This window comes from Maniola jurtina, chromosome 18, assembly GCF_905333055.1.
Source record: "Maniola jurtina chromosome 18, ilManJurt1.1, whole genome shotgun sequence".
NCBI lineage: Eukaryota > Metazoa > Arthropoda > Insecta > Lepidoptera > Nymphalidae > Maniola > Maniola jurtina.
The window spans coordinates 2,128,680-2,154,522 of NC_060046.1; the positions used below are offsets into that span (position 1 = coordinate 2,128,680).

The 25,843-nt window shown below is 35.7% G+C and overlaps 2 protein-coding genes across 2 annotated transcripts in view; one reads left to right on the forward strand and one right to left on the reverse strand.

Moving 5' to 3' along the window:
- The window catches only part of LOC123874317 (acetylcholine receptor subunit alpha-like 1), a 336,305-nt gene that overhangs the window by 119,477 nt on the left and 190,985 nt on the right, over positions 1-25,843 (forward strand). The gene's annotated exons all lie outside the window — the stretch shown is intronic.
- Positions 10,070-11,215, reverse strand: LOC123874336 (piggyBac transposable element-derived protein 3-like). Its single transcript, XM_045919612.1, has 2 exons — positions 11,086-11,215; positions 10,070-10,823 (listed from the first exon to the last, which is right to left on the reverse strand). Exons 1-2 carry the CDS (start codon positions 11,100-11,102, stop codon positions 10,397-10,399), a joined length of 444 nt encoding a protein of 147 aa, XP_045775568.1. The 5' UTR covers positions 11,103-11,215; the 3' UTR covers positions 10,070-10,396.

A 25,843-nucleotide genomic window follows, 5' to 3' on the forward strand; every position in this document is an offset into this window, starting at 1 on the left:
CGATAGTCAAACATAGCCCTCTGAACTACTTTCTCAAGAGAGAGTAGAAATGACAGCACAGAACTCAAAATAAGTATCTAGTCTAGCTCTGGAGATGTAAGAAATCAATCACAAATAGTAATTATGAAAAAAATCCGTCCGTCTCAAGGAAAATGAAAAACTGAGACAAAATCACTGCAAGCAGTCATAGTTTCATATGCATAATAAATAGCAACAATCTTTCATCAAAAACCATTCAGCGTATTGTCGTTGAGCATATAAAAAGGAGAAATAATAAAACAAAACTTTGACCCGACATCAGCACTCTTTAGACACCCCTTCTCTCGCCGCTTTATTATGTAAAAATAACACCTCCTTACATCCGCTTTTTATCTTGAATATTTGTAGAATACTTGAAGACTTTAAGACAAATTTTATTTGAGAGTAAATTTTTATAGCGAAACAGCTAATGCTTGGAACTTCGGCTATGTTGAATTTGTTGCTGGAAATCTGAAAGTTTATTGGATTTCCTTAGCGCTTTACTTGCTTGAGCTTGATGTATAGGCGCAATTGTTTCTGCTGTGTAAAATAAGTTTTGTATAAAGTTTCAATAAATATTGTAAAAGCAGCGATATAATAAGCAAATATTTTTTCAAAGTAGGTGGTAATAAGTGAATAAATAATAATAATTGTTTTGTCAAAGAAAAATATGGTCTTATCCAGTGGCTTGGCTTCTGTGAAGTCTGCCAAATCGCACTTAGCCATTGTATACTGTGGCACTCTTCACAATCTGAGAGAAAATCTACGCCCAATAGGCAGGCCTGCTATGGATTGAGATAATGATGGTAGATTTCGGAACCCTGAGGTATAAAATAATGAATAAACAGACTCTATAATGTGCCTGTACGAAGAAGAGTATTAACAGAGGCACGTGCAGGATTAGTGAAATAATTTCGTCCGTCCGTGTGAGTTCCGTGTCGAGAGGATAAAATTTCAATTTCCAACTAAATCCGTCAGTCGGAGCCGAGTCACAAATTGCACAGGAATTGTTACACGTTTGTTGGAGTAACTAAATTCAGCTTAAACTTAATTAATTCCATTTCAATATTATTTTAACATTTTATGAAGTTATAGTTGCTACTAAAAGTACCTAGTTAGGATATTCGTCCTGAGCAAATAGACGTCTACTGCTGGACATTACATGGGTTTCTTGTAGGGACTTCTACACGCCACGGTAGTACCACTTGCTTTAATGGTGAAAGAAAATATCGGGAGTCAATCACACCTGAGAGTTCTATATAAGGTTCTCAAAAGTGTGTGAAGTTTACCAATCCGCAATTAGCCAGCGTGGTAGACTATGTCCAAACTCCAAACCCTTCTTATCCTAAGAGGTGGTGAATCATGGGGTCATGATGGTGAAGTCAAACCTATAATTGAGCGCCAGTAGCAATCTGTAACCTTTGAGTTTATTTATCTATCTATCTTCACACAGAATCCATACTAATATTATAAATGCGAAAGTGTGTCTGTCTGTCTGCTACCTTTTCACGGCCCAACAGTTTAATCGATTCTGACGAAATTTGGTACAGAGTTAGCTTATATCCCGGAGACGTACATAGGCTATTTTTATCCCGGAAAATCAAACAGTTCCCGCGGGATTCCTAAAGACCCATCCGCTTGACCGATTCGTATAAAATTTGGTACCGAGGTAGCTTGCGTCCCTGAAATTGACATGGGCAACTTTTTATCCTGGAAAATCAAACAGTTCCCGCGGGATCTTCAAAATCCTAAATCCACGCGGACGTAGTTGCGGGCATCCTCTAGTATTAATATAAAACACATTTTAGAGCTTGGATTACAAGCTACATCGACCCACAATAAACCAATAACATCGAATATTGATAGCCTGTCATCTAAAACCTTGCCTTTAGAAACTCCATTTAGTCACCGTACTTCAAGCGATCTCTGACAACACACCTAGGCACTAGCTCTGAGTAACGGTTAATGGATTCTGCGAGCTTCATGGAGTCATTTTGCTCAAACTATAAACAAAACTTAACGAATGATTTTAGACTTAATATTTCGTGGTTAACTAGGGAGAAATATTTTTGATGAACGGAGTTCATTAGATATCATCTTTCGAAACATACTCAAAATCCTTTAACAGGGCTCTCTCCGTCACTCGTTTCCACTCGTTTCATACAATCGTAGTTCCAATTTCATTTGAATATTAAGCAACCAAAGTCCATGAAATCTTGCAGACATATTCTAGAAACTAATATCTGTGTCTGTGGTGTTTTAGACTTTCTAAAAATGTGTAGTTTTAAAATTACAGGGGCTCCAAGATTTGTATGAAAATTTTAAGACCGCGTAACTTTGAAACCGAATATTTTAACAGAAATCTGGAAAACCACAGACATAGATATTAGTTTCTAGAATATGTCTGCAAAATTTCATGGACTTAGGTTGCTTAATATTTAAATGAAATTGGAACTACGATTGTATGAAACGAGTGGAAACGAGTGACGGAGAGAGCCCTCTTAAACAGTCTGTAGGTAAACACATTGTGTTGGAACAAAACAGAGTAGAGAAGAACGAGAGGGAGAGATAGAAAAACATTTTTTTTCATACAACAGTGCATGCAGCATTTTGGGTGTATTTGAATATCCACTCACTATCTCAAATTAACACATATCTCAGTCAGATTTTTACCAGTAATAAAACCACCTAGAGAGCATAATTTTATTAACTAAAAATAATAATAATTTAAATCGGTTCAGCCAAAAAAAGATATCGACGAAACAAATATATAACCATGCCGTAATAAATTGCCAACCTTAATTTATTTATTTATATTTATTTTTATTTTTCATGTACCAAAATTGTAGTTACAAAGTAATAATAAATTAAGTTACATTAGAAATGATTATCTCTAAACAGAGATTTCTTCCAGCTTCCCGTTCGAGGTTGTGAGTAAGGCGCATATACGTGGAATAGGTCCTTTTTTGATGTTGGTTAAAACGAATTTACATTTCTCGTTTTCAAAGCTACGAATTGATTAGAAACGTCGAAAATCAACAGACCAGCAGATTGTGCCAGATGTCCCAGAGCAAACACGTGATTCTACGAGTAACGGCATAACGCTCGTACGGATTCAAACTGCCAATGAAAGTTTACCACCCTCATCTGATTGCAAATTGTTCTGAGCAATATCCTCTACCCTTGCTCGTATGCAAACTTGCATTAGTTAAGATGAATCATCGCTTTAATATCGTCGTGATTTTTCACACATGTAGAAGTAGGATTTAAAGGAAATAGGCTACTTTTTATGCCGGAAAATCAGTGAGTTCCCACCTAATTTTAAAAACAAAAATCCATGCTATTGAAGTCCTGGGATCAGCTGGTCGTTTATATATATTTCAAATTAAATAATTAATATTTAGATCTGATCTATATCGAATATCTGATCTATCAACGCTCACAGCAGCAACAGCTCCAACTACTGGACGGATCGGGCTGAAATTCGGCATGCAGATAGCTATTTTGACGTAGACTCCCGGTAAGAAAGGATTTTTGAAAATTCAACCCCTAAGGGGGTAAAATAGGGGTTTGAAATTTGTGTAGTTCATGTGGATAAAGTCACAAGCGCAAGCTAGTATAGATAAATAATAAATAGGTAGGAAATTACGCTAAAATTAAAGGTAAAATAATCTATACTAATAAATAAAATTGGAGTGTCTGTCTGTAATTTCGAAATAACTACCTCATATTCAGCTCATAGGGTTATTTGAACGATACCTTAACTGAATCACAAGTTTTTAAAATTTTTGTCTGTCTGTCTGTCTGTCTGTCTGTTTGAAAAGGCTAATCTTTGGAACGGCTGAACCGATTTTGACGGGATTTTCACAGACAAGTAGAGGATTGACCAGGGTGTAACATAGGCTACTTTTTTAACCGACTTTCAATAAGGGAGTTGTGTTTTTCTACCTATGTACACCGAAATCTCTGAGATTTCTGAACCGATTTGCGTAATTTTTTTTTTAATCGATAGAGGAACTTTGCGACATTGTTTCATAAAAAATTTGGATTCCAACTCCTCAATCCTGATGCTGCAGGGGATCTGACCAATCCACGCGGGCGAAGCTGCGGGCATCAGCTAGTATAAACTAAAATTAAAAGCCAGAAAAACAAGATTACTTTAATTGCAAAGCTACAAATCAGTAGCTTTTAAATAAGCTATTAGTAATAAGCTGCATATAGCATTGCAGCTTATTACCTGTGCCACTACTGAGCACAGATCTCCTCTTAGAATGAGAAACATTCAGGCAATAATCCGCCATGCTGATGAAGTCCGGGTTGGCACTCTCCACACACCTTTGGCATTATGGAGAGCTCTCAGGCATGCTTTCCTCACGATGTTTTCCTTTTAAGCTACATATTGGCTGAAATTAATAGCTCATTTGGTGCTAATTTAACTACATCATTCGATCTCAAGCCACTAATTGATTAGAATCGTCGAAAATCAACAAGCCAAGAGACTAGCAGATGTTTCAACGCAAATACGTAATTCTAACGGGATAACACGTTAGATACAAATCTGAATCGCAAATGAACGTTTAAATTCACCCTAATGACGTAATTGCAAATTAGACTTGGCTAATTGAATGTAAGCTAATCATCGATACAGTCAGCTATAATATCAAATGGATACTTATATTGTATTATAGAGAAGTTGTATACGGAAGAATCTGGAAGGCTTCCGCGATTTAGTAACCCAAGACTCCTACCATGTCCAGCTCTTTTCGAGGAAATAATCAGGAATACAACGCAGAGAGAGAATTACAATATCAATCTATCAAATGATTATGTTAGAAACGATCAATATCGAGTTTCATTAGAACATAACAATCGGAATAATAAACAATATTATTATTGAGGGATTAATTTGTTTGTTGATTTGATAAGACTGTTTGAAATAGATAGATATCGGATTTCGGGCCAATTAATACAAAGTGTTTTATTAAGGCTTGGCAGGTTAGTGTTTCTTGATTTCAAAGGTTAATTATTGAAACTCAATACATTAGCGCTTCTTGCAACAGTTTTAGATGCACAAGTGTAAATTAAAAATTTATAACGCCCCCGACAAGTAAAGGTTACAGTAACTAGAAAAGAGCTGATAACTTTCAAACTGAACCGATTTTCTTGGATTATAGCTAAGAACACTCTCGATCAAGCCACTTTCAAACAAAAAAACTAAATTAAAATCGGTTCATTAGTTTAGGAGCTACGATGCCACAGACAGATATACAGATACACACGTCAAACTTATAACACCCCTCTTTTTGGGTCGAGGGTTAAAAACCAGCGAGATAGCGCTGTCGCAGTGATTGTGCTCGGGCTGCTGGAGAAAAGTCTGCATAAATAGAAAATCTTTCACTATTAGTAGACATAAGTACAATCTTGATGTAGGTGGAATCCACCCAAATTATATGAGAAGTAATGAATCATTCTAAAAAAAGTAATTTAAATTTACAAAATAATGCGCAACGCTCACAGAGAGAGAGAGTGAAGTGGCGCCTAGACACGATTTTTTTTAAATGAAAAGTTCTATAGGTGCGTTAGGTGATTTTGTAATAGGTGCAAGATTGCTTCACCGACATGCTGATGTGAAAGAAGTCCTGACTCTAAAGACTAATTCATCAACGCTTCATTTTTCATTTTTCATTCGACTTAGAAAGCTGAAAATTTTGTACACAGGATTTTTAAAGAGATATACCTCCTATAAACAAACTTACAAACTTTTCCTCTTTATATACGTATAGGTATATAATAGTGTAGATGCAGACTAAATGATGCCCGCAACTTCATCCGCGCAAGTTTCTAAATAAATGTGTTTTAATATTATTATTATATATTGAAAGAGAAGTAAGATTCTACAAAGATCCATTTTTCAACACTTACTTGTAACGATAAATACAACGACATTCTTCAGGCAACGAGTACGTTCCGAGGACTTTTTCCAACATTTTGACAAATGATGTGTCAAACTATTTTATAAATTTCCCCAGGGCAGACCCGGCCGGGCGATGTGAAGTGGTGACAAACGAGCTACAAAATACCGTGAAACAGATATCGGTTTACTGAATTTAGTCCAACAGGAAAAACCTATTCGTCATTATTACCTACTCACATAGTATGGAAGGGATATTTCAAACAAAAGTTGTATTTTATGTAGGCACAGATTTATACTGAAATTATCAAAAGTGGAACATATTGGTGAAAATTTGAATACATTTATCAAAACACAAGTTTAAAAATTGGTATTCCATTCTTTTTTATTTAGATAAAATTAGTTTAGCAAAACATATTCGTTATATGTGAAAGTAATCGATATCAACATTTCGATCTATCTTTGTCTCTTTCTGTCATGTACATTTTTAAATCAAGGGGTATTTTCTTGGACAAACCATTATTTAGTTGTCTAGCACAAAACCAGTGTGAAACTCATTAAAATCCGTTCAGCGTGCCACGAGATACCAGTAAGTGACACACTCCGAAGATAAAGGGGAAAAATGATAATACAAAAGTTCGATAAAGTCCTCCCAGCTTGTACCCAACATCAGCAGTTTAAATATCACTTTAGCTCGCGCATTAGCCCGTCTCGGATACACTTTAGCAAGTTTACAATTCATGAGTTCTTATAACATGTGGTTATTTTTATCTTAAGTAAATATTATATCATCATCAGCATTTTAAATATCACTTGTCATAAACACAGGAGGGTAGTTACTACATTATTTGATATTATACGCTCAAAACTAAGTATTAAACATCGATTTGTTTCATCATTATCTAGGTTCATTGATACATAAAACATTGAAAAAAATATTGATTATATGCCTCGAAAGATTCCTATTTTAACACTAAAATGGAAATTTTGTGCGAAAACACATAAGATTAGGAGTATGATAATTCTAAAACAATTTAACTTTTATTTATTCATTATTAAAAACAACTTTACATTTCAGACATAATTTTAGTAGCTTTTGTCTCAAAATTACTTTTCCCAAACACTACCGGTTTTCAATACCGATAGTCAAACATAGCCCTCTGAACTACTTTCTCAAGAGAGAGTAGAAATGACAGCACAGAACTCAAAATAAGTATCTAGTCTAGCTCTGGAGATGTAAGAAATCAATCACAAATAGTAATTATGAAAAAAATCCGTCCGTCTCAAGGAAAATGAAAAACTGAGACAAAATCACTGCAAGCAGTCATAGTTTCATATGCATAATAAATAGCAACAATCTTTCATCAAAAACCATTCAGCGTATTGTCGTTGAGCATATAAAAAGGAGAAATAATAAAACAAAACTTTGACCCGACATCAGCACTCTTTAGACACCCCTTCTCTCGCCGCTTTATTATGTAAAAATAACACCTCCTTACATCCGCTTTTTATCTTGAATATTTGTAGAATACTTGAAGACTTTAAGACAAATTTTATTTGAGAGTAAATTTTTATAGCGAAACAGCTAATGCTTGGAACTTCGGCTATGTTGAATTTGTTGCTGGAAATCTGAAAGTTTATTGGATTTCCTTAGCGCTTTACTTGCTTGAGCTTGATGTATAGGCGCAATTGTTTCTGCTGTGTAAAATAAGTTTTGTATAAAGTTTCAATAAATATTGTAAAAGCAGCGATATAATAAGCAAATATTTTTTCAAAGTAGGTGGTAATAAGTGAATAAATAATAATAATTGTTTTGTCAAAGAAAAATATGGTCTTATCCAGTGGCTTGGCTTCTGTGAAGTCTGCCAAATCGCACTTAGCCATTGTATACTGTGGCACTCTTCACAATCTGAGAGAAAATCTACGCCCAATAGGCAGGCCTGCTATGGATTGAGATAATGATGGTAGATTTCGGAACCCTGAGGTATAAAATAATGAATAAACAGACTCTATAATGTGCCTGTACGAAGAAGAGTATTAACAGAGGCACGTGCAGGATTAGTGAAATAATTTCGTCCGTCCGTGTGAGTTCCGTGTCGAGAGGATAAAATTTCAATTTCCAACTAAATCCGTCAGTCGGAGCCGAGTCACAAATTGCACAGGAATTGTTACACGTTTGTTGGAGTAACTAAATTCAGCTTAAACTTAATTAATTCCATTTCAATATTATTTTAACATTTTATGAAGTTATAGTTGCTACTAAAAGTACCTAGTTAGGATATTCGTCCTGAGCAAATAGACGTCTACTGCTGGACATTACATGGGTTTCTTGTAGGGACTTCTACACGCCACGGTAGTACCACTTGCTTTAATGGTGAAAGAAAATATCGGGAGTCAATCACACCTGAGAGTTCTATATAAGGTTCTCAAAAGTGTGTGAAGTTTACCAATCCGCAATTAGCCAGCGTGGTAGACTATGTCCAAACTCCAAACCCTTCTTATCCTAAGAGGTGGTGAATCATGGGGTCATGATGGTGAAGTCAAACCTATAATTGAGCGCCAGTAGCAATCTGTAACCTTTGAGTTTATTTATCTATCTATCTTCACACAGAATCCATACTAATATTATAAATGCGAAAGTGTGTCTGTCTGTCTGCTACCTTTTCACGGCCCAACAGTTTAATCGATTCTGACGAAATTTGGTACAGAGTTAGCTTATATCCCGGAGACGTACATAGGCTATTTTTATCCCGGAAAATCAAACAGTTCCCGCGGGATTCCTAAAGACCCATCCGCTTGACCGATTCGTATAAAATTTGGTACCGAGGTAGCTTGCGTCCCTGAAATTGACATGGGCAACTTTTTATCCTGGAAAATCAAACAGTTCCCGCGGGATCTTCAAAATCCTAAATCCACGCGGACGTAGTTGCGGGCATCCTCTAGTATTAATATAAAACACATTTTAGAGCTTGGATTACAAGCTACATCGACCCACAATAAACCAATAACATCGAATATTGATAGCCTGTCATCTAAAACCTTGCCTTTAGAAACTCCATTTAGTCACCGTACTTCAAGCGATCTCTGACAACACACCTAGGCACTAGCTCTGAGTAACGGTTAATGGATTCTGCGAGCTTCATGGAGTCATTTTGCTCAAACTATAAACAAAACTTAACGAATGATTTTAGACTTAATATTTCGTGGTTAACTAGGGAGAAATATTTTTGATGAACGGAGTTCATTAGATATCATCTTTCGAAACATACTCAAAATCCTTTAACAGGGCTCTCTCCGTCACTCGTTTCCACTCGTTTCATACAATCGTAGTTCCAATTTCATTTGAATATTAAGCAACCAAAGTCCATGAAATCTTGCAGACATATTCTAGAAACTAATATCTGTGTCTGTGGTGTTTTAGACTTTCTAAAAATGTGTAGTTTTAAAATTACAGGGGCTCCAAGATTTGTATGAAAATTTTAAGACCGCGTAACTTTGAAACCGAATATTTTAACAGAAATCTGGAAAACCACAGACATAGATATTAGTTTCTAGAATATGTCTGCAAAATTTCATGGACTTAGGTTGCTTAATATTTAAATGAAATTGGAACTACGATTGTATGAAACGAGTGGAAACGAGTGACGGAGAGAGCCCTCTTAAACAGTCTGTAGGTAAACACATTGTGTTGGAACAAAACAGAGTAGAGAAGAACGAGAGGGAGAGATAGAAAAACATTTTTTTTCATACAACAGTGCATGCAGCATTTTGGGTGTATTTGAATATCCACTCACTATCTCAAATTAACACATATCTCAGTCAGATTTTTACCAGTAATAAAACCACCTAGAGAGCATAATTTTATTAACTAAAAATAATAATAATTTAAATCGGTTCAGCCAAAAAAAGATATCGACGAAACAAATATATAACCATGCCGTAATAAATTGCCAACCTTAATTTATTTATTTATATTTATTTTTATTTTTCATGTACCAAAATTGTAGTTACAAAGTAATAATAAATTAAGTTACATTAGAAATGATTATCTCTAAACAGAGATTTCTTCCAGCTTCCCGTTCGAGGTTGTGAGTAAGGCGCATATACGTGGAATAGGTCCTTTTTTGATGTTGGTTAACCCATTATAGCCTGAATTATTTTAAGGTCTCAGAATTGAGTTTTTCTTTGATATGTTGTTCTTATGTACCCTCTTAGTCATATCTGATCAATAGAATTTTGGTTCAAGCCTTACTTCTGGAAATAACCATGGATGCCGCCTGGCACCGCTAGGCTAATACCTTGTCTTTTCAAAATGTCTCATAAATTCCTTTTAACTGATTGTTGCCTAAATATTTTAACACAATTTGATAAGAATTATTAAGGGATATAGTCTTTTATATTTTAAGGTTAAAAATTGATTAAAAGTTCCAGTATATTATATGAACATTTATATTTATTTCCATGAAATTACGTATTGTTTGTGTGAAACTGTAGGTTGCAAGCCGCACAGAGCCCCACGTTGCATTTATTGCACTGCAGCCTAGTCTGACTATGGCAAGACTCTAACCCACACTTGCGTCGTGACCCACCGGGTACCAATAAATGATTCCTGCCGTCATAACGTATGCTGTCAGAGACTAGATTGCCAGTTCTGGATGTTTTGGAAGCTGATGGACGGCCAGCACCTCGTGGCTCAGATCTAGATGCCAGTACCACTTCACATCTAGCATTGAGTTGCCGACCTGTGAGATTATTTATGAAACCACCCTCATCTTCGTCGGCCGAATCTTCGTCAGATAGGATTGCAGGGTCTGGAGGTTCAATATAAAGCAACTGAGGCTCGAGTTCGTCGTCTTCTTCAAGTATGGCAAGTGCCTCATATAATGTACAACCCCTGTTGAAACAAAAATGCCCTTACACATGGAAGCACATAAAGATACATAATTTAGATTTGTAGTATACATAATATGAAAAGACACGATAACGACCTAGCGGTTCCGTACGGCACCCGTATCTTTTAACTTGTTATAAACAAAAAAGTAAAACAATATACAACAGTTTTATTGTATGAGCAAGTCAATGAAAGGCTTGGCATCAAGTTTAAATGCTTAAAAGTATTTCATTACTCAAAATAATTAAAAATATGGTCCACTTACTTGAACACTGCATCCATTATTGGCAGATATTTTACAACACTGATTTACCGACGCTCGTACAGGTCACAAAAAGCGTATGGGTCAAAACAAACTAAATGAAGTGATTTCTACCTTTCTCAAGCATGGCATAAACAACAAACCACTTGATTTTAATTCTTATTACAAGAGCAGGGCGCAAAAAACTAAACATATGAAATTGGGTGTCAAGTGGCACCGCTAGGCTATAATGGGTTAAAACGAATTTACATTTCTCGTTTTCAAAGCTACGAATTGATTAGAAACGTCGAAAATCAACAGACCAGCAGATTGTGCCAGATGTCCCAGAGCAAACACGTGATTCTACGAGTAACGGCATAACGCTCGTACGGATTCAAACTGCCAATGAAAGTTTACCACCCTCATCTGATTGCAAATTGTTCTGAGCAATATCCTCTACCCTTGCTCGTATGCAAACTTGCATTAGTTAAGATGAATCATCGCTTTAATATCGTCGTGATTTTTCACACATGTAGAAGTAGGATTTAAAGGAAATAGGCTACTTTTTATGCCGGAAAATCAGTGAGTTCCCACCTAATTTTAAAAACAAAAATCCATGCTATTGAAGTCCTGGGATCAGCTGGTCGTTTATATATATTTCAAATTAAATAATTAATATTTAGATCTGATCTATATCGAATATCTGATCTATCAACGCTCACAGCAGCAACAGCTCCAACTACTGGACGGATCGGGCTGAAATTCGGCATGCAGATAGCTATTTTGACGTAGACTCCCGGTAAGAAAGGATTTTTGAAAATTCAACCCCTAAGGGGGTAAAATAGGGGTTTGAAATTTGTGTAGTTCATGTGGATAAAGTCACAAGCGCAAGCTAGTATAGATAAATAATAAATAGGTAGGAAATTACGCTAAAATTAAAGGTAAAATAATCTATACTAATAAATAAAATTGGAGTGTCTGTCTGTAATTTCGAAATAACTACCTCATATTCAGCTCATAGGGTTATTTGAACGATACCTTAACTGAATCACAAGTTTTTAAAATTTTTGTCTGTCTGTCTGTCTGTCTGTCTGTTTGAAAAGGCTAATCTTTGGAACGGCTGAACCGATTTTGACGGGATTTTCACAGACAAGTAGAGGATTGACCAGGGTGTAACATAGGCTACTTTTTTAACCGACTTTCAATAAGGGAGTTGTGTTTTTCTACCTATGTACACCGAAATCTCTGAGATTTCTGAACCGATTTGCGTAATTTTTTTTTTAATCGATAGAGGAACTTTGCGACATTGTTTCATAAAAAATTTGGATTCCAACTCCTCAATCCTGATGCTGCAGGGGATCTGACCAATCCACGCGGGCGAAGCTGCGGGCATCAGCTAGTATAAACTAAAATTAAAAGCCAGAAAAACAAGATTACTTTAATTGCAAAGCTACAAATCAGTAGCTTTTAAATAAGCTATTAGTAATAAGCTGCATATAGCATTGCAGCTTATTACCTGTGCCACTACTGAGCACAGATCTCCTCTTAGAATGAGAAACATTCAGGCAATAATCCGCCATGCTGATGAAGTCCGGGTTGGCACTCTCCACACACCTTTGGCATTATGGAGAGCTCTCAGGCATGCTTTCCTCACGATGTTTTCCTTTTAAGCTACATATTGGCTGAAATTAATAGCTCATTTGGTGCTAATTTAACTACATCATTCGATCTCAAGCCACTAATTGATTAGAATCGTCGAAAATCAACAAGCCAAGAGACTAGCAGATGTTTCAACGCAAATACGTAATTCTAACGGGATAACACGTTAGATACAAATCTGAATCGCAAATGAACGTTTAAATTCACCCTAATGACGTAATTGCAAATTAGACTTGGCTAATTGAATGTAAGCTAATCATCGATACAGTCAGCTATAATATCAAATGGATACTTATATTGTATTATAGAGAAGTTGTATACGGAAGAATCTGGAAGGCTTCCGCGATTTAGTAACCCAAGACTCCTACCATGTCCAGCTCTTTTCGAGGAAATAATCAGGAATACAACGCAGAGAGAGAATTACAATATCAATCTATCAAATGATTATGTTAGAAACGATCAATATCGAGTTTCATTAGAACATAACAATCGGAATAATAAACAATATTATTATTGAGGGATTAATTTGTTTGTTGATTTGATAAGACTGTTTGAAATAGATAGATATCGGATTTCGGGCCAATTAATACAAAGTGTTTTATTAAGGCTTGGCAGGTTAGTGTTTCTTGATTTCAAAGGTTAATTATTGAAACTCAATACATTAGCGCTTCTTGCAACAGTTTTAGATGCACAAGTGTAAATTAAAAATTTATAACGCCCCCGACAAGTAAAGGTTACAGTAACTAGAAAAGAGCTGATAACTTTCAAACTGAACCGATTTTCTTGGATTATAGCTAAGAACACTCTCGATCAAGCCACTTTCAAACAAAAAAACTAAATTAAAATCGGTTCATTAGTTTAGGAGCTACGATGCCACAGACAGATATACAGATACACACGTCAAACTTATAACACCCCTCTTTTTGGGTCGAGGGTTAAAAACCAGCGAGATAGCGCTGTCGCAGTGATTGTGCTCGGGCTGCTGGAGAAAAGTCTGCATAAATAGAAAATCTTTCACTATTAGTAGACATAAGTACAATCTTGATGTAGGTGGAATCCACCCAAATTATATGAGAAGTAATGAATCATTCTAAAAAAAGTAATTTAAATTTACAAAATAATGCGCAACGCTCACAGAGAGAGAGAGTGAAGTGGCGCCTAGACACGATTTTTTTTAAATGAAAAGTTCTATAGGTGCGTTAGGTGATTTTGTAATAGGTGCAAGATTGCTTCACCGACATGCTGATGTGAAAGAAGTCCTGACTCTAAAGACTAATTCATCAACGCTTCATTTTTCATTTTTCATTCGACTTAGAAAGCTGAAAATTTTGTACACAGGATCCCTTATAATTCTATGAATATATGTTTAGAGTTTAGAGTTTAGAGTTTTTTATTTGATATGTAAGTCTATGACTGGATTTTTCAAAATTCCCACAGAAAAATAGGATTTATAAAATGTTCGTCAAACGAATCTGCTATTGCTAGCTGGTATTGTTCGGAAAATAAGCGCGTTCTAGCGGCTATTCGCATGATGCTCGGGTTGCATAGGCGCGACGCATGAGGTGCCAAGCGATTCTCACCCCTAAACCCACTGCTTAGCGGTCATAATCGTTCCGTGCCTGTACTCGACTATTCGCTGCGCTACGAGCCTACTCTATTCGGTGCCACACGTCGTCACTCGCTGCACTTGGTCTGCGCTGGCCCTAACAACGAACCGTCAGTAGGTAAACAATAAAACGCGAACCAATATTTTGATTAAACTTCATTTAAATTTGATCAAACATGAAATTGATTAAAATAATTTAGCACGAAACTATAGGCTTGATTTATGTAGAATTGATGGATGATGTCATCTCAAAATAATTATTAATGTCATCAAATTCCATCATAATTATAATTATTATGTATCATGAATTATTTTAATCTTAGTTAACGATAAAATCTCTATTGTACTTAATGTTTTAAACAGTGTTTATATTTATTATTTTAACAATATTATTATACAGCTCTCATTTAAATTCAAGAAGATGACACTTTAAAAATATGCATTTTATTTTTAACGTTATATGTAGGTTTTTTTCTTTTTTTTATCACTTTTTAATTAATTTTAGTATAGGATATTTTTAAATCTAACACACGCACGAAGAAGCTTTCTCTATAATGCATCGACTACGCACTATACCAGGCATTCCTAGTCCTTCGGTAAATACTAAATCAATTCATTGGTATAACGTAAAAGTGAATTTAAATATTTCTGGATATTTAAGTATTTAAACTGTCTATAGTGTTTCACAATATTTCCCACACTTGGGATGAAGCCTAAGTCTAAAATAAATTATTTCTTATGAAATATTAAATAGAGGGTCTTCCAAAATTTGTAAAATCCACGTCCGCTGTTAGTTTTAAGTTTAACTAACCATTTCAAATTATTATCGATTTCACTAAAAAGCACGTCAAATTACTTCAAAAGTTTATGACTTCACATCTATGTATTTCATACAAGCTCTCTTAAGAGAGGTCTCTCCGTCACTCGCTCCACACAAACGTAGTTCCAATTTCATTCGAATATTAAGCAACCAAAGTCCATGAAATTTTGCAGACATATTCTAGAAACTAATATCTGTGTCTGTGGTGTTTTAGATTTTTCTAAAAATATGTAGTTTTAAAATTACAGGGGCTCAAAGATTTGTATGAAAATTTTTAAGACCGCGTAACTTTGAAACCGAATATTTTAACAGAAATCTGGAAAACCACAGACATAGATATTAGTTTCTAGAATATGTCTACAAAATTTCACGGACTTTGGTTGCTTAGTATTCAAATGAAATTGGAACTACGATTGTATGGAGTAAGTGACGGAGAGAGCCCTATTAAGCTAAGCGAGCGTTTTGACGATTGATAAAAAGTTTTGATAAAAAGTCGCTGATTTGACTAGCGGTCATCATCCCTATTGGTTACATCTGTTCTAACATACCAGGAAAACGTACCAGACGTACGATCGCAAACACATAATTCTGACGACATAACGCTCCGCATACAGATCCCGGCAAATGAACGTTTGCATTCGCCATCGTGTGATTGCGAATTGGGCTCAGCGTATCGTATGTCAGATTCAAAGTTCGCATTAATTGGGATTTGCATAATGCGGGCGATTCGGTACGTTTATATTATAGCATGGTGATACGAGTACCTTTTGAAACTATTCAACGAGATTTTGAACGCTTGTGTTTGTAGATAAACTCTCTACGTGATCGGGAATGAGGAGATCCGTAGGAGAAACCGACTATCTGACATAGTTCAATGGGTTGCAAAGCTAAAGTGGCAATGGGCAGGGCAGATAGTTAAAAAGCTGAAAAACGTTGGGGTACCAAGGTGCAGCAGGACACATAGTTAAAAGTTGGGGACGCTAGAAATATTACCTATTTGGTCTATGGCTAGAATGGCGATATTATGGCATCAGAAAGCGGAAATTCACTGCTAGGTGGACAGATGACATTAAACAAGTCACAGGGAGCTGCTGAATCCAAGCGGCGCAAGAACGTGGCGTGGATGTGCCTGCAACTCGCTTGATATTATCGTCAGTCCTCCTAGCAGGGGTTCTTCCACAGCTGCGCTTTTTGCAGTATTTAATCCATACTATATACTAATATATTATACTATATACTATTATAAATGCGAAAGTGTGTCTGTCTGTCTGTCTGTCTGCTACCTTTTCACGGCCCAACAGTGTAATCGATTCTGACGAAATTTGGTACAGGGTTAGCTTATATTCCGGGGATGGACATAGGCTACTTTTTATCCCGGAAAATCAAAGAGTTCCCACGGGATTCCTAAAGACCCGTCCGCTCAACCGATTTGTATGTTTGGTACCGAGGTAGCTTGCGTCCATGTTATTGACATAGACAACTTTTTATTCCGGAAAACCAAACAGTTCTCACGGGATCTTCAAAAACCTATATCCACGTGGACGAAGTCGCGGGCATCCTCTAGTTTGATATAAATCACTTAATGTATTCTTATTTGACTGAATTCCTTTTGTCACATTTTACGACACCTATTTCTTTACACCGCGAGCGCGAGCGTTACTTTAAATTTTAAGCATCTGTTTACGATGTGACGTCACAATTCATAATCAAGTGCTCAGCCTCCCGCGGCGGAGCATTACTTGAATAAAACATCATTGTTTTAATGTCTGTTTTTATTGTACTTGGGATTTTAGGGAAAGTTACGAATAACACATAAAAATAACTTTTTTATGGAAAGTTGCTTTCACGATTTTTATATTGGTTTCTTCCCGTTTTCTTCTATTCTCTGCACCTCTGATAACACAATTTTAATCTAATCCCTATCTCTTTCAAATTTTTCCCTGAAGGAAAAGGATAACACTAGATTTAAATCTGGTTTTCACGTAAGCGAAGCGGAGAGGTGTTCAGTCGATCGATGAGATTCTATGAGACGTGAAAAAATTATCACGTCATTTTTCAAAATTTCATTGGTTGACTGAACGCATCAGCTCTTCACTCCACTTAGTTGAAAATCAGGTCTGGGCCTGTCTATTTATTTTAGAAATAGACCTTCAACAGAACTGACCACGTTGTTATCGATTTATTAAATTGATCGGCCGTCACGCAAAATTGTACAAGACCATTAATTAGGTATATTAATTTTATAGAGGCACTGCTGTTCTTTCATGTGACCAAAATCATAATTTATAGCCATTGTCATACACACAGGGTACAGGGTACTGTATTTTGCTAGAGGTCAAGATGTATAAGGAAGGATGGGAGCCCACCGCATTATTATCCCAAGTAAACCGTTCTGTTTTGTGATTAATGAAAGGGATCACACCTAAAGCAATGAAGATTGAGAGAGAGAGCAATAGAAACCTACCGAGCTTTGGACCTAGCGATTCCATATATTATTCCATTGTCAACTAACTGTACAAAGTGGAATATATATGCAACAACGGGTATATGCATGGTTTCGGTGGATGGGCTAATGTAATCAGCAGTTAGTTAGACATGGAACATGATATCTGGGGTTTGGGGATGACGTTGCATTTAACGGGCACAGAATTTATAATTACGCTTTCTAGGAGATAATATCAGCTGGAGACCATGTCAAAGCAAATTTAGTTTTAGACTACCTACTTTAACATTTATTTATTTTGCACATTCTATCCTATTTTTAAAAAATGTTCAAAAATAACAGCAATAACATAAACAACTAACAATAAAATAACAAAAACAACAGAAAAAATAACAGAAACACAGAAAGAACAAAAAATAAAATAACAGCAACAACAAATAAATAAATAAAATAACAGAAACAAAAGAGAAATAAAATAACAGAAACAACAGAAAACTAAAGTAACGGAAGAAAAAAAACATTATTAATAATATAATATTACTATGCAACATATAGCTTATGGGCCCGAAAAAAAACCGGAAAACAACAATGAATGGATCGTTGAAGAACCAGACGACATCAAACAAGTCGCAGGCAGCCGCTGAATCCAGGCGGTGCAAGACCATAGCCTGCAGAAGGCCCTAAAAGGGAGAGTGAATAGCAATTTTCTTTGCAAGCGCGCTCATACTTAGGCTGCATTATCAGTTGCCACCAGATCTAATTGCAGCCAAACGCTAGTCTATAAATTAAAAAAAAAAACTAGAAAATATTAAACTTTTTCTTTCAGACGAAAAGAAACTTATTTTGAGTATCGATACATAAAAAAATTACCATAATAACTCAACCGGGATATTTTTTCACAGTCATCATTATCGTGCCGTGAGTAGTCAAGCGCAGAACTGACGAAGATAAAAAACATCGGACATAATATTTCACAGCATTTCACAGAATATCGAACCGAAATTGTAAATAAATAGCACGAATAAATTTACGGAATGGAAAAAGAACATTCATTTACTTGCGCAATCAAAAGTTCCAAATCAAAGCGAAACGGAATCACGAATCTCAAAGGCAATGTTTTAAAATTTCATTAACGAGGAACAACTTGGTTCTTACAAAGATGCCTGAAACTGCAGACGCGACGCCATGGTTTTTAAATTAAATTATATTACTTTTTAACCCCCGACCCAAAAAGAGGGGTGTTATAAGTTTCACGTGTGTATCTATGTATCTCTCTGTGGCATCGTAGCTCCTAACCTAATAGACCGATTTTAATTTAGTTTTTTTTGAAAGGTGGCTTGATCGAGAGTGTTCTTAGCTATAGTCCAAGAAAATCGGTTCAACCATTCGAAAGTTATCAGCTCTTTTCTAGTTACTGTAACCTTCACTTGTCGGGGTGTTATGCATTTTTAATTTCACACTTGTATAACTTAGCAATCTACCTTGATGTTTTGTTACAACTGCTAAGTTTCTAGTGCTGCAAATTTTCATGGGCGGCGGTAAACACTTAACATCAGGTGATCCGCCTGCTCGTTTTTCGCTTTTTTTTTAAACTGCTGTGAGCGTGATTACACAATATCGTGGAACATGGTAAAAAGCATAAACCTTTGCAAGATAAACTGTAATAAGTAACCGTATTATGAAAAGAAGTGATTAATGAGTGAATAACTCTCGTGTTATCCGGGATAACCTGATTAGAAGGGTTCCCTTTGAGACCCCGGGTAAAAATGTTAACTTGACACTTGGCCGGTGAAAATTAATGGTCGTTCTTTTTGCGTCAGGCTCTTATTATTATTTTTCCGTCATCTTTTATGGTGTAAGTAAATACTGCGTTTTGTGTTATGACGTGTTAACAGGGCTCTCTCCGTCACTTACTCCATACAATCGTAGCCCCAATTTCATTTCAATATTAAGCAACCAAAATCTAATAACTTTTGCAGATATATTCTAGAAACTAATATCTGTGCCTGTGGCGCTTTAGATTTTTCTATAAATATGTAGTTTTAAAATTACAGGGGCTCAAAGATTTGTATGTGAATTTTTAAGACCGCGCAACTTTGAAACCGAATATTTTAACGGAAATCTGGAAAACCACAGGCATAGATATTAGTTCCTGGAACGTTTCTATAAAATTCCATTGAGTATGATTGGTTAGTATTCCAATGAGAGACGAACTACGTTTGTATGGAGCGAGTGACGAAGAGACGCCTCTTAAGTTAATTAGAATCATGTTTTAGGGTTCCGTACCCGAAGGGTGACAACGAGACCCTATTACTAAGCCTCCCAGCCTGTCGGCCCATCGGTCCATCTGTCTGCTACCGGGCTGTATCTCGTGAACCGTAATAGTTAGAGAATTGAAATTTTCACAGAGTATGTATTTCGATTGCCGCTATAACAAAAAATAATAAAAAATTCAAAATGGCTGCCATGAAAATTAAATAAAAAGTGTTATTTCATCTACGATGATACAGAGCCCTTCGTGTGCGAATCCGACTCGCACTTGACCGTTTTTTTTGTTCAAAATATTTGTCTCATTGAAACAAAAATACACTTGCTTTCAAGACCAATGATGTTAAACCATAGAAGTTATCAAGATCAACCCATTGCTGGCCCACTACTGAGTACGGGTCTCATTTCAAGTATCATAGGTAATAATCTATCACGCTGGCTTGCCAAGTGCGGATTGGCAGACTTCACACACCTTTCAGAATATTATGGACAATTCTCAGGCGTGCAGGTTTCCTCACGTGTTACCGTTAAAGCAAGCGTTCATTTAACATGGCGTACAAAATACGTGCTCGGTAAAAAACCAGACTGAAGATACAAAACGCCTAAAGACAGTAGATAGTGCTCCAGAAATGTGACCCAAATGCACTAGTTTTAAGTAAGACGCGTATGTAACGCAATAAGTTCTTCATATTTGTATGAACTCTACTTTTTTGACATCCATGAGTTAAATAGTCTTGTGAAGCTACCTTGGTAGTCATTTACAAGTAAGTAGAGGATGCCCGTGACTTCGTTCGCGTGGATTTAGGTTTTTAAAGATCCCGTAGGAACCGTTTGGTTTTCCGGGATAAAAAGTTGCCTATGTCAATTACAGGCACGCAAGCTACCTCGGTACCAAGTTTCATACAAATCGGTTAAGCGGATGGGTCTTTAGGAATTCCGTGGGAAGCCTTTGATTTTCAGGGATAAAAAGTAGCATATGTGCTAATCCAGGATATTATCTTTTCATATTTCAAATTTTAGCCAAATCCGTTCAGTAGTTTTTGCGTGAAAGAGTAACAAACATACACACACACACACATACAAACTTTCTCCTTTATAATATTATAGTGTGATGACGGTGATTAATGACTGGACAGCTCCCATCTTTTCTCTCAGATGGACTGATTAAAACGGATTGCCAGCGATCTGCGATAAAAATGTTAACTCAACACTTCCGCCGGTCAAAATTAATGGCCGATCTTTTTCCAGTGGGCTCTTAAATTTTTTCAACAGATATTTTTGAGTAGATCTCTATCTACCTATCTACTCATTGACGGTTATTTTTTTGCAGAACTGCCCAAAATAGGGTGTGTAATATTTTCAGGGTTCATATAAGTATGTATGAAGTATTTTTTTTATTTCATAATGCCTGAAAAAAAAATTAAAATCCTTACACCATCCAGAGTGATACTATCTATTTTATGAAAAAAATGTACATAAGTACCAGTTTGTAAAACTGATCATTCAATACCGACCTGATGTGGATATAACTGAGTTTCATTTTATTTTGGTTATTTGAGTTCGTTCAAAAACCCAGAACTAAAAGCTAAATATATTATGTAAAGAAATCGCCACCACTTTATTCCCTGAAACAAAAGTTCTTAAGCTACGCTTACACAGGCAATTGATATTCCTCAATACCAGGCAATTCAGTCATGACGTCACGACCACATGAAGAAATTTACTGCATTTACGCAGTAATACCTGAAAATTTCAGCAACGTTATGCAAAATAATTGCTCCAGGTTGCTCCACTTATTGCTCCAGATTGATCTATACGTGTTGTCGAGCAACAATTGCTTAAAAAATTGCCCGTCTAAGCGCACCATTAGAAGAAGGTTTAATTATATTAGTTCGAAGCCGATTACAAATCAGATGATCTCGTATTAATTGTACCCTTATTAAGAGATTGCGAGTAAATCGATTTGGCTAGTTATACAGAAACGTATACTAATTTCATTAGAGGGTTCATGGGTATTTACGTATTCTGGGTGCGCCAGTGAAATTACAAAGCGAGGCACTTTTCTTTCTCTCTCTGAATAAGATTAGACAATCTGCATCTAGCTTAATCAGATTATGTAAAATTTTGTCTGGGAAAATGACAGAAATACAGCAGCCTAGCATAAACAGTGTGACACCGGTTGTCGCGGCTTTTCAATCGACAAAGCTTTGCAAAAACCGTGAGAGACTTGTTGCGATGTGTTCCACTGATTGTGCTTGGGTTGCTAAAACTACTTTTTTTCATAATCATAATCATAATATTATCATATTTATTTTGCAAAATTGTGGGAAAATAACAGAATTTATTTTTAATTATTTATTTGTGTGAAACTTTAAAGTTAATTATATACTGTAATGACAATTTTCTATATCTACCTACTTATAATTTTATAACCATGTAAATATTTTAATGCCGTTGTAGAACCTATTTTAATCAATATAAAATGTTTTTGTTACAGGTAAGTAACCAGTCAATACTCCATGAATTTTATGTAAGATTCAAAAATTATCATAAAATATTGTAGAATCATTGCAAGTAGAATATTAAAAGTTTTGGAATTAAAATTCTTATTAAATTGAAGCTCATTAATACGACATCGCTTAGCCCTTGTTAAACGATTCCGACACTTAATAACTTTGTAAAAATGTGTCAATTTGGAATCTACCTAAGTACTGGAGCTTAAAACATCTTTCTTTTGAGTTCGGATGGTGAAAACTATATTTTTCTGTACATTCTTATTCCTCATTGCTGAGGGTTGTGCCCCCTTTCTATTAATCACATAATAGCAGTTCTCTTGGGTTAATAATGCGGTGGGTTACCAGATCCTTCCGTATAAAATTCACTAGGACAACGAGATTTCGATTCTTAGGTTTTACAATTATTATCAGATGTTAGTGATTATAGCCAGGACTGACGGCTTAAATACGCTCCCCGTGGCTTTGTATATATTAAGCTTAATATATACAAAGCCACGGGGAGCGTATTTAAGCCGTCAGTTTACATACATGATATGTCTGATACATACGTACGTAGCTACGTACGTATGTATCAGAGCTAAAAATACTTCACTTCGAGTCTATTACCCATAGGTATTTTATTTCTAAGTCATACCTAATCTCATGATTTTCTCGACTCGACTGAACCTAACTAAGGTGTTTTTATATTCGAAACCTGCATGCCTGTGATTTCTCTATAATGTTCTCAAAGATGTAAGAAGTCTTTTAATCTGTACTTGGCCCGGGTGGAGGACTATAGCCTAGACTGTTCTAAAATTGAGAGGAAACTTGCGCTCATTATTGGGTCGGCAATGGGTTGATCATGAGATGATGTTTAACGTCTATTTTTGTGGGATTCAAATCAGCCCAGGTCCTTTTTAGGATTTAAAGGGAAAAGGACCCCGGATGAGTTCAAAACTAGTCGGGCTTACTTCGACTAACCACGTGAGTAAAGCCGGTATTAGCTATATTTATAATAGCCTAGATATTGTTATAATGCTAAAACCTAACCATAGCTGGTCTGCCATGACACGGGTTTCTCTTAGAATGAGAAAGGGTGAACTTTAAATATCTATTACCTATTCATTTTTTTTTAGTTAAACCACAAACACGTTGTATCTGCTTAATTGGCTTGCAACGAAGTAATTCTCGTACCTATTATTATCCTCTAGCCAGAGGTATCTACTCCATTATGGTTCGTGATGTTGCCCGTTTCCTTTATAATGGAATATTAGATTCTGCTATAAACCCGCCCAGGGCATGACTGGGTGACCATTAAAGATTGAACTCTAAAATCACTCAATTTCTTCTTAGAATCGGCTTAAGACGGATCGCTGACGGATCTTGAAGAATTGGTGCCGTTAGCAGGCGTGTTCGCCTTTGTAAACATTGCTTTTGGAAGGGAATTGCCCAAGGATGTTCTCAATAAGGGTTGTCACGTGTACTATGTACATAGATAGAATAGATATTTATTCAAAAAACTTTTAAAATGCCTTTGAATTGTCAAAATAATTTACCGATTGTCCAGAATTCCGAAGAGTGGTTAAAAAAGTAGTAAAACAAATTGTCCATTCTGAAGTTGCAACGTAGTGGTTTGCGAAAATATACTCAGAATTGTTTTGCAGCAGTTATACTGGTAATATGCCTCATTTTCAGACTGGTCTACCTACTTGTTTTGTGTGCACTTTCACTATGCTGTATTTTTGCTAATACCTGAACTTACTACGGGTTCTATTGCAACTAAATTCTATAATAGTAGGTAGTTACTTAGCAGTAAATTATCATTTTCAGATAAATTTTGTTTTCTTTTGTGTCAACCCTATTTCAAACTAAACTGTTGTTAATGTACAAGGGCCAAAAGTAATTGAAAAATTCAATTAAAAATATAATGCCTGCGTTTCTGCTAAGTTTCTGCGGTTAACTCAGCGGAAACTTGAAGTTTAGCGTTTAACAAAATAGATACGGTTAAAGTTTTAATTGTTTTCGTCCTAGAAAAAAGGTTATTAACTTACTTGCTTTGTTGTTGTTTGTATAAGAAAGTTTTTCAAAAATGGGAATGACACTAAAACTGCGCAATTGTCATGACTTAGTACATTTATCTGTAATTAATGCTGCTTCTTATAAAAGCGAGCATAAAACATATAAGTATATTATTTTTATGTGATATTTGATCGTTGTAACTGTTAAAAAAGCTGTGGTAGCCTAGTGGCTAATTGGAGGTCGGGGGTTTAATCCCGGGCACGCACCTCTAACTTTTCGATGTTAAATATCACTTGCTTTAAACGGTGAAGCTCGTTTCATCCTAACTTTAATTTATTATTATTATTTAGGATTAGTCCTTGTTTAAGTTTGTGTAATGTATCAACAACCGACTTATGCATTTGCATAATTAAATAATAATAATTGTTATGGATGTTTGATGAAACCGGCTTCAAATTTTGGCGCCAGTCTATTTTTCCTTTAGTCTAAGTTAATACATTATTATCTTTCCCCATCTAAACTGATAGAGGGTGGAAACAAATGGGGCGAATCTTTTGAAGGAAATGCAGGCATTAAAGAAGATTTATGGAAGTTTGGAACAAGTAAAGGGCTAACATGCGAAAATTCTTTGCCATCCATCCAAACAATTTTCGGATAAAAGTATTTTTGTTTTGGTTCTTATATTTTCTTTTGCTTTATAACTATTCTACTTTTAAATGTCGTTTCATATTTAGAAAACTCAAACCATCTTTATAAATAATATCTAGATCTCTACCTTATCACATCTTCATAATAATAATTTATTTATCAGATCGAATACTATTAGATACCTAATACTATTTCAATAAATGATATTGCAATATTCAAAAAGATTTGCCATCAAGTCAGTTTTGTGGGATAATAAACCGGTTAAGTGCGAGTCGAACTCGCACACGAAGGGTTCCGTACAATCGTACAAGGTGTACCTAACAATTTTATGTAGAACACTGCAAGTTAGAGACGGACTGCGCTATCTATATGCGATTTAGTAAATTAAATTTTTCGTGAATTATTTTGTATAAATAGTAGCCTGTGTCACTCCCCAGGCAGAGTGAACTAGAGTGAATGAACTCTTGGTTTGATACTGAATGAACGATATGTCAAATATAATAGACTAGCGACCCGGCCCGGCTTCGCACAGGTGGATATTTATTTTTTCTGTTTTCCGGGATAAAATATAGCCTATACGGATTCGGAAGAATCCCTCTAAGTAATGGTAAAAGAAATTTTGAAATCGGTCCAGTAGTTTTTGAGCCTATTCAATACAAACATACAAAAATACAAAGGTTTCCTCTTTATAATATTAGCATAGACTATGGTAACATAAAATCAAATAAAAAAGGGCTAGGTTAAGGCTACTTGCGTCAAATGTACTAACATTTGACGCCTGCTAGTGACTTCGACCCAGTGCCCCAGGTCTTTGACTATACCCA